We start from the raw sequence: 10,547 nt of genomic DNA, 5'->3' as shown, positions 1-10,547 counted from the left end.
CAAAAGTCTAATTATTTTGTGGGAACGTGTTCTTCGTCCGATATCACACTTAGGTGTTTATATACTGAGGCGTGAAATGACCACCATTGTGGCCTTCTGATTGGTGCTTCTATATGTGTTCTCATTGGTTGGGATGCTGACACAAGGACCACACTTTTAGACAGAAAAATTATTTTCCCTAAATTTATTACAAAAATCTAATGTCATTACTACATAAATTGATTCTTCCATGCCCATCATACATAGGAAGGAATCACCACAATCTCTACTCCAAAGCCCCACGGTTCCCACTCCACTTCTCTACTTCCTCCTCCGGCCATAAGTTGTTTTTCTGGCAATTTCTCTTTCAGCAATTCCTTCCTTCAAACGTGCACACAACTCAAACTGCCAAGCAAGCATCTAAGTGCTTTCTATTTGACGAAAGATTTTCTTCACTCATGATGAAAAGAATTTTTATTGGTATCATTATTCTCTTTATCTAACATTATATGAAGTTTGAAATGCTCTTTGTACTATTTCAAGAATCACATCCAATAATCAAAGTAAGTGAATTAAGAGATTCTCTCTTTACTGGGGGTAAAGTATCATTTTTTTCTTTCAAAATAAAAGGAGACTTCTAAGTTCTAACCATGCCCTTCATTTCAGACCAATAAGGAGGACCACCGTATTACAATGACTGGAAAAACACACAAAAGAATCTTTGTTTTGAAAGATCCCAAAGCTTAGGATCTGGGTATTTCTTCCCTAACAAGAAATCATCATGGCCCGGTAACCTTTCTCTTTCCAAAGTTGCAACCAAAGTATCATTTTTATTACCCAAAAAATAAAATTAAATAAAACCAAAGAATCACTTTACAAAAAGAGCTAATGAGACTATTTATATGTAACAAGGGTATCATTATTTCATGCATTCAACTCTAAAGTTTAAAACCATATCACAGCCAACATCTTAGCCTCAGTCCTTACTGTTGTCCTCTCCATTGTTTTTAAGAAGAAGAAGAAGAAGAAGAAGAAGAAGAACCAACATGGGCAAAGGTTGTGTGGATGGACAACTAGTTACAACATTGTATGGTTCGCCTGTTCCTTTGATTGGCCTCTACATCGCAGCTGCAACTCTGGTATGCTTCTTTTGCATGACTTTTGATTTGGTATATGGATTATTCATTCGAAAGAGGCCATTTCTGCCATGTAAGTTGTTCAGTATGAACTCATTCACCATGACAGTGTTAGCAGTAGCCACTAAAATCCCAGTTGATCTTACCACATCCATGCCAAGAGCTGAGGATCAGCTCTCCAAGCTCACTGGCACTGCATTGCTGTGCACCTCACTTGGGTTTTATATGCCTTCACTTGGGACCATGGGAACATCTGAGCGTTATGGCAATTTGGCTGCATTGACCGTGATAGTGATTACTATGGTTGTTAATGTGTGCATGCAATTGGAAACTGGTCTCATCTTTGCCTTTGCTATAGAACACATCACAGTCATGGTCTGCATCTTATTATTGCTTTTGTTCATGTGGTCATCTGCTATAGCATTTAAAGGCCAAAAAGAGTGGTTCAAAGGTCTTCATGGACCTAAAGTTTCTAAAGAAGCCAAAAATGCAAAGGATGTACAGGGACTAAGAAAACTATTAGTGAAACTCCATTTACTCAACTATACAAGCAACCCTCAGACATTGTTATGTGAAACTTCGCATCATCATGCTTTCGGCTTACTATGTACCCTTTCTTCAGCAATTGTCTTACAAGCCATGATTAGGTCGATTGCCCTGAAAAATCTGAGTTTTTGCGGTACCACCAATGTTTCTGACTATAAATGGTCGATTCCCATGGTGATTGTGGCTCAATTTCTAACCATTGTAGTGGGGACATTTTGTATCATCTATAGATGGGTTTCTTTTGTCAGCCACACTGACAAGAAAGATCTTTGTGCACATAGACTTTTATATTTTTTCCCAGAACATGAATTGGTAGATCTGAAGTGGAAGATCTTACCTTTTAGGTTCCTCAACAAAAAATTCTCAGTTGTCTTTCTAGTTGCCAAAGACTTTATCATGGATGTGCTTATACAAACCCAAATCATGTTGTATACATGCAGCAGTCGCTTCATTGGATTCCCAATTTACACTGTTAAGACATTCTTGGAATATCATGGTATCTGCTTCCATGATCAACACACTAATCAGGATATTGATCAAGAAAGGTATAATTCAGAAGAAATATTGGAGTTTATATTGTCATCTCTGAGTGTAGATCCTTTTGAGAGTTGGATTAAAAAAATGGCCATGAAAGACATTATGAGATGGATAAATAATATCTATAAGATGGACCGTCCAAATCATCTCTTCCAATTAATATCAAAATGTCCTGCTTCATCTAGATTGGAATGTGGCCTCACAAGAGAATTACAAGCTAGTGGGGAAAGCTTGTTACGTAGACAAAAACAATATGCTACTAATGTGCTTACACAAGTCATTGAGGGTAGTCCTGGAGCACGTCCAAAGCATTTGAAATCTAATATATTAGAAGAGTACGAGGTTGAGTACAAAGTTTCATGCATATCATTGTTGGTCCTTTCAGGAATACTTGCAGAATTTATGCCATCATCCCGTAGAGAATTTCTAAAGCAAAGCTTAGAAGGCGTAGATGAGTCATTTTTTGAAATCATTTATTATGTTGACAAGAAGACTTATACCCCAGGCCCGAATGATGAAACAAGATGGACATTACTAAAAGATTTGTGGGTTCATTGGGAGAATCCAAACCATTGGTTTCGAACTGAGATCTTCTCCCATGTATTCAAGAGCTGCTCATTCAAGAATTCCGAGGAATCTGAGTTGGAGTTATATCATGTCCTTGAGCTTCTTAATGATGCGATTCCAGCCACAGGAGAAATTTTCAAAGAAAGATCCAAAAACTTCAGTTACTCATATGAATCGACGGTGGTTGATTCACAGAAGGGCTTGATTGCAGTTGAACTATTAATCATTTTGAAGTTCATTACAGAGAAGACTTATGGATCCGTCAAGGATCTATTTGATTTCTTGGAAATGTGTTTTATAGAGATGCTCTATTTTACCCTCTCTGGTCTCCCACTTGCCATACTGAATGTAATTGATGGATATGATCCAATGGAAATAGGTGAAGGAAGAGTGAAAAAAGCCTTGAAATTCCTTTGTGAACTTGAGTTGTTGGGGGACAAAATCAAATGGTCATGGCCAGAATCTGATCATAGAAGTCAAGCAAATAATGTCATCACTTATGCTCAGGTCGAGCCTAGCCAAACTAGTACCACTGCTGTAGCTGCTCCTGACTGTGGTTCAGAAGTTGAGGGTAAGGTTTCAAATGTTGTTGATGGAAAAGTTGACAATGGTGAAGCTTCTCTTGCTGCTGCTACAGATGATGATGATGATACAATTAGAGAAGTTGGGTCTGATGAGATTGTTTGAATCACAATTTCAGTGCTTCTTCTGCATGCTCAGTTATATAGGTTTGCCATTCCTGAATACTACCATTGTATTTTATATTTTTAATCAAGGTTTTTAGTAGGGGTTAAGTAGGGGTGAAACAGGGCCGGGTTGGACCGGGTTTCTTAAAACCCTAACCCAACCCTAGGTTGAATAAAGTTCAATCTAAGCCCAACCCGGCCCTAATTGACCAGTGTCGGGTTGGATCGGGTTGGGTTGACCCTAACATCTACAATGGTTGGATTAAATTTGATAGACCTGTTTTTGCCATTCATATCATATACATTAAAAATTATAGAAAAAATAAAATACCAATAGGAGCCCTAGATTCTACTATAAAATTTCAGGGTTAAATTTTGGGCCAGGTTGGGCCGGGCTGAGGTCTCAACCCGAACCTGACCCAAACCTGACACAGGGTTGGGGTTTTCAACCCTAACCCACACTTAGGGTCAAAAAACTTGGCCCAAATACTGATCAGATTCAAAGCGAATTCAGATTGTCAAGGCCAAACTTTCATCCCTAGTTTCTAGTATTATGTCATTATATTCATTTTAGATTACCTTTATTGTTAGCACAATGTAATCCTTTAGTTTTCCTTGTGGCCTTTTTCTTTGCTTTTATTTTGAATAAGTTTCAATTAATGATGTGAATAAATCACAGGGAGACGTTCCCAGAAGAGATGTATGATATGCATGGATTGATGGCTCAGACTTGGGGATTGGGTTGGCTTATACAATTCCGAATCAACTCAGCCAAGTTTTCGTCAGCATTGGTCCAGTTACTGCAAAACAGGGGTAGGCCACAAGCATATAGATATATGATATATCAAATTTAAGTTGAAATATAGTGTTATGAGAATAAAATGTATAATTTTGAGGGGGTATGTAAAGGCATCTTTTCATAATCCTTGAAAATAGGGTGCTGTATTTAGGCATGGGGAACATAGATGGGCAGCATTTTTTCTCCTTTTCATCATGCACGTATATAATTTTGGTGACTAGGGAGTTCCATATAAAGAAGGACCACTTGTGCAGTGGATTGCAGACTGTTATGAGGAGGTTGGATTTCTTGATATTGCAAGATTTATTCTGTACTGAGATTGAGTTGAGTTTTCGAACCCTCCCTCCCTCCCTTCCTTCCTTCCTTCCTTTTGTTTTCTTGTGTGGTTAAAGGATGTTTCAATTTTTTGTTTGCCCATATAAATATTAAAAATCCTTTGAAAAGATCAATCCTTTGTTTATGGACAATGTTTTCCTTCACCGCTCAACGAAGGAAAACACAGTCGAGATGTGACCCCCCATCTCCCCTTAATCTCCCTCTCTTATTGTACACTACCAATGAGCCCATCATTCACTGTGGCCTCAAGATGGTCCTTTATTTATTCTTGTAAATATTTTTTTTTTGGAATAAAAAAATATATTGAAAGAACAGGAAGACAGCCAAAGACAAGACACAAGCCAAAAGCCAAATTAGTGAGAAAATAAGAGGCATTACACCAACCTTAGATAAGGCGAAGCAAAAGAAAATACAAGGACTATAAGGTCAAACCACAAATTAAGTTTTCCATTCCTTAGAGAGTAGGTAGTACGGGGCAAATCTTATACGGTGATTCTATCCGATATAGACAAAACGGTCATTTGAATCTTCATTTTGCATCTTGTATGGGGCTTTATTTTTTGTCTTGATAGGCTAGGCCGCAAAACTAGGAACTGTTTGAGTGCAATAGCTTTAATTTATCTTTTTATATATGTGAATCTGAGTATTCTATTCTTGTGATTTTATGGAGGTTTAGACACAATCTCTTTAGTTTCCAAAAAAATTAAAAAGCCTTATCCCAACTTAATGTGGTTAGCGACATGGATCCAAGTAAGGACAAAAAAAAAAAGAACACAACTAGATGGGGTCCACGACATGGATCCTAACCCTCCAATCTGCCTTATTCAAAGTCATCGGTGGGTTGCCCAGATGGTTAGGGTGAATTGGGGATTGTGTGGATAGGCGCATGGTCCCAGGTTCGATTCTCTATATGTGCATCTACGATTTAAATGGAGACTGTGACGATGAGTTGTTGTCTGTAGGTTTTCGTTGAACATGATCATACCGTCTCACTAGTCCACAAAAAATGGCAGGTTTTTGAGAATTCTAAGATGGGTAATCATTTTGCTCCTGCCTTATTAGGAATTGGGGAAGGTTTTAATGGTTTTGTTACTTCCTAACTCTGAGGAAGGTATTGGAGGAATTTGGCTTATAGGTTTTAAAAGATGTTGCTGGAAGTGGTAACTTTCTGGAAACCCTTGGATAGCTAGCAAAGCTGCTATTTTGGGTGGGTCCACTTTGGTAGGGGTGTCAATTCATGGCCCGAACCGACTAAACCGACTGGGACCGACCGTTTATAGATCGGTCAGGCCCGGACCGTTTATTAAACGTGTCGGGCTTGAGCCCGGCCCGTTTATAAACGGTCGGTCTTGGTTTTGCTACTTGGACCGTCGGGTGCCCGATCGAGACCGACCGTTTAACACCCGACCGAGACCGGCCTATTGTGCACCAGCCTAGCCCGACCCTTTAATGATTGTAGAATACCTATTTTACCCCCCAAATTAAAAAGTAAAAAGTAAAAAGTAAAAACATGTTCACATTTTAAATAATGGTTATATTTGGTATCATTTATTAATTAATTGTCATTTTTTTGGGCTTGCATGAGTGGGCCGGAATATAAGAGCACATTTTAAAGAGGGCCCGTTTAAAAACCGGTTAAAGCCCGTTTAACATTAAACATGTCCGTAGCCCGGTTAAGGCCCTACTAAAGCCCGATTAAGGTGGCCCGATTATAGCCCGAGGCCAACCAATCGAATATAAAGCGTACCATGCCCTCAATAACTAAGCCCAATTAGTTAAATGGGTGGACATGGTGTAGCCTTTGAAAGTCTTCAAGCCCGATTAAGCCCGACCGAAATCGAACCGGCCCGACCGGTTGACACCCCTGCACTTTGGTCTTTGGAGGGGGATGACTCAAGCCCAGCCTCTGGTGGACCAGCCTGGGCTGAGACCTGAAACCCAGATTGGGCCTAGGTTTAATTGTTTAATTAGATGATTAATTTTTATTATTTTTTGTAATTAAATTCAGTATAAAAAAATAGATTAAAGATTCAAATTTATTATTGTGGAACCTGTATATATTGATTCAATTGAAATTGAAAAAACCTTCTCCACTCCTCCCCTAACTCTAATTATTGTAAGATGTGTAAATTTTGTTTCTTAGGAGACCTAGAATGACACAATTTTTGGAGACCAAAACAGTTGAAATCACATTTCTTTCCCCCAATTTTAGCTATAATACACTTGATCATAGACACCCTAAACAAAATTTGGAACACATGATCTATATATATATATATATATATATGTGTGTGTGTATGGGCTAAGAAACAACCTCTCTTTGCCCCTTGAGATCATGTGTGCTTCATATATGTTTAATAAATCTCATCAGTAACTGATTATTATAGTCTTTGATTAATAAATAAGACTTGTTTTCCTCTCTCTCTCTCTCTCTCTCTCTCTCTCTCTCTGGATTAGTTAATTTGAATACATGATGAATAGCTATTGATCTGAATATTTGCAAAAGTAAATTAATTATGAGAGCATCTTACATTGAGCATATCTTTTATTGTCTTAAATCACAAGATTTTCATGTATTTGTAGGTCCGATATCAATATATATGGTTCCTACAATCAGATAACATGGCTGCTTAATTCAAAATTTTATAATGGCATCTTATGTAGTTATGTTAAATAATTTTACTATGTAAAATAAATGACAAACGAACATTGAAAAATTTTATGGTGACATTTTACAATATATTTTACGTTCTATACAAAAACAAATATTGTCCCCAGCAATCGGTTAGAATGGAAGCATATCCAATGGTTTCTCAACCACTTGAAGAATCATAAAACAAAGGATAAGTGATTCAAAATTTTCTATCCAAACATCTAATGACCAGTATATAAAGAAGAAGAAGCAGCAGAAGAAAGAAGAAGAAGAAGCAGAAGAAGAAGAAGCAGATGATGATGGGCAAAGAAGGTTGTGTGAATGGAGAACTGGATACATCTTTGTATAGGTCACCCATTCCTTTGATTGGCCTCTACATTGCAGCTGCAACATCGGTATGCTTCTTCTCCATGTCTTTTGATTTGGCATATGGATTCATTCAAAATAAGCCATTTGTGCCATGTAAATTTTTCCCTATGAACTCATTCACCATAACTGTGCTAGCAATAGCCACAAAATTCCCACATGATCTTACCACATCCATGCCTAGAGTTGAAGATCAGCTCTCCAAGCTCACTAGTACTGCATTGCTATGCACCTCACGTGGGTTCTATATGCCCTCATTAGGGACCATGGGCAGATTTGAGCGCTACAACAACTCGGCAGCATTGAGTGTGATGGTGATTAGTTTGGTTGTTAATGTGTATATACAATTACAGACAGGTGTGATCTTTACCTTCACAATAGAACATATCATCATCATGATCTGCATCTTAGTATTGCTTTTGTTGATGTGGTCATCTGCAATAGTATTTAGAGGCCAAAAAGAGTTTTGGAAACCTAAATGTAAAGGTATGTATGTTGAAGATAAAGAGAAAGCTAGCAAAGGATCTACTGGGATTAAGAAATCTATTAGTAAAGCTCCATGTAATCAACTATACGGGAAATCCTCAGACATTGATATGTGGAACTTCACATCATCATGCATTTGGCTTACTATGTGCACTTTCTTCAGCAGTTGTCTTACAAGCCTTGGTGAGGTCGTTAGCCTTAAAAAATACTTTGTTATGCAGTAGTAGTGGTGTCTCCGACTACAAATGGTCAATTTCCATCGTTATTGTGACTCAATTTCTAGCCATTGCAGTGGGGACTTTTTCCATCATCTATAGGTGGCTTTCTTTTGTCATCCACACTGACTCGTCTGATATTCTTGATGAACATAAAAATGTTTATTCTCCAGAACTAGAGTTAGAATATCTAAAGTTGAAAACATTATGTTAAGTTTGTCTCGAATTCTTGACTCGTTTTGAAGATTAACCCGTTCCGACATATTTTGGTGGCGACCCGAATGGGAAGTTTTCTGAGATATATAATAGAAGCAGAGGGGTTAGGTCTACCGGATTGACTGCAACTCGATGGGTCGACCCACGACTTGAAGTATATAATGTATTGTTGTTTTGTTGAGAAAGCCATTGTATTTTATGGGGTTTTCAAGCTAGGGTTTCAAGACGAGTTTTCTCACCGTTGCTTGGGTGTAATCTCTCTTTTGCATAGTGAAACATCTTCTTCTTTGCCCAAAGACGTAGCACACCACCCTGGTGTGTGAACATCGTTAAATCTCTGTGTTGTGCAGATCTTTTGTCTATTTATTTTCGTATTTTCGTAGTGTTTGATCTACCACATTATCTTTTTGGTTCCTCGGTACAAACCTTTCTTGTGTCTTTCTAGTTGCCAAAAACTCTATCTTGGATTTGCTTATATGCACCCAAATCGAGTTGTGCACATATATTAGTTTCTTCATTGGGCTCCCAATTTACACGATTAAGAAACTCTTGGAATATATAACTTCACATGATTGTATCTTCCATGGGCACACTAATCAGGATATTGAAGAAATGTTTACTTATGCATAAAAAATGGAGGAGTTTGTAGTATCATCTCTGATGAATGGTGGCAATCAAGGATTAAAGTATCGGTATCGGTCGCCGTATCGATCGGTCAAAATTAAGATACGTATCGGAGAGTATCGTATCGTATCGGAGATACACTAAGATACGCTAAAGATACACACATAAATGGATAGGAAACATTTTTTTAAACACTTTTGCATAAAGAGTTTGTTAAAAAAAGCTATTGATAATATGTATTATGCATAAACACTAAATTGAGGGTATCGTACTAAGAATTCAAGGTTTGTAGTTGTCCCATAAATGTAAAACCTTGTTCACAATCTTGATTTCCACTTTAGTTAGAGAGAAATATGGCTAACAGCAACTTTGGAACAAAAACCCTTCAAAAAATCGTGTTTTTCTGAAAAATTACCCATCTTGGCCATTATATGACCATAGCGCACTGTATCGGTATATACCGATACTCACCGATATTTATTGATACTCACCGATACGTACCGATATATATCGATACTCACCGATACGTGCCAATATATACCGATACGTACCGATCAATACATACCGATACTCACCGATACATACCAATACATATCGAAACGTACATTTTACCTCAATTTTATAATTTTCATAGTCGTATCGAGGCATATCGTATCGTATCGATGTGTATTGATAGTGTATTGATGCATATCGGTATGTATTGTAGGATATATATCGATACGAAAGGATTTTAAAAATTTCATATATCGTATCGATGTGTATCGTATCGATCGGCTAAGTTTAAGATACGTATCGAAGGGTATCGTATCGGTATCGGAGATACTTAAAACCATGGTGGCAATATTTATGACAGTTGGATAAGTTAAATGGCCATGAAAGACATGATGAGATGGAGAAATGCATATAAGGTGGAGTGTCCAACTCATCTCATCCAATAAATAACTAAATTTCGCTCTGCTATTTGGTCGTTTGATTACTGGTCCATAATCGAGCTCAAGGTAATCAAGCTTTAACCAGGCTAATTGACTAATCACGCTATAAATGGGTCATAATCGGGTTGAATGAGCTAAACAAGCTAATTGGATCTTAAACAGTCTATTATTAGTCAATCACAGGATTCGGTGGGTCCTAGTTGGACAAAATTAATAATCGTATTACTAATCAATTGGATCAATCTCAGGCTTCAATTGATAGGTTCAGATTGAGCCAATCGGTGCGGGGTAACTTTCGATAACCCTAATTTGAAAATTGAAATGAACTACCAAATTCAAAATAAAATAAATTTCCAAATAGTACAATGCCTGAAAATCTGAATGTACTAGTCTGGCCATCTGAGTGATCAAAATCACTTAAAAGTTGTACCATGCAAGTTGATGGAAAGGAATAGATGTGTATTTCTAT

At 37.6% G+C, this 10,547-nt stretch overlaps 1 protein-coding gene across 1 annotated transcript; it reads left to right on the top strand.

The window, feature by feature from the left end:
• Positions 1 to 921: 921 nt before the first annotated feature.
• LOC122059423 lies at positions 922 to 4,659 on the top strand. The gene is made up of 2 exons (XM_042622198.1): positions 922 to 3,493; positions 4,131 to 4,659. The coding sequence occupies exon 1, from the start codon at positions 1,026 to 1,028 to the stop codon at positions 3,450 to 3,452; it is 2,427 nt and encodes an 808-aa protein (XP_042478132.1). The 5' UTR covers positions 922 to 1,025; the 3' UTR covers positions 3,453 to 3,493; positions 4,131 to 4,659.
• The last annotated feature ends 5,888 nt before the right edge of the window (positions 4,660 to 10,547 follow it).

Source organism: Macadamia integrifolia, chromosome 13 (genome assembly GCF_013358625.1).
Source record: "Macadamia integrifolia cultivar HAES 741 chromosome 13, SCU_Mint_v3, whole genome shotgun sequence".
Taxonomy (NCBI): Eukaryota; Viridiplantae; Streptophyta; class Magnoliopsida; order Proteales; family Proteaceae; genus Macadamia; species Macadamia integrifolia.
The sequence above is the reverse complement of the archived record's forward strand: the minus strand, read 5'-3'. Positions and strand labels throughout refer to the sequence as shown.

What these genes read in the sequence shown, in the direction of transcription:
- LOC122059423 (XM_042622198.1), top strand. Translation starts at nt 1,026, where the DNA reads ATGGGCAAAGGTTGTGTGGATGGACAACTAGTTACAACATTGTATGGT.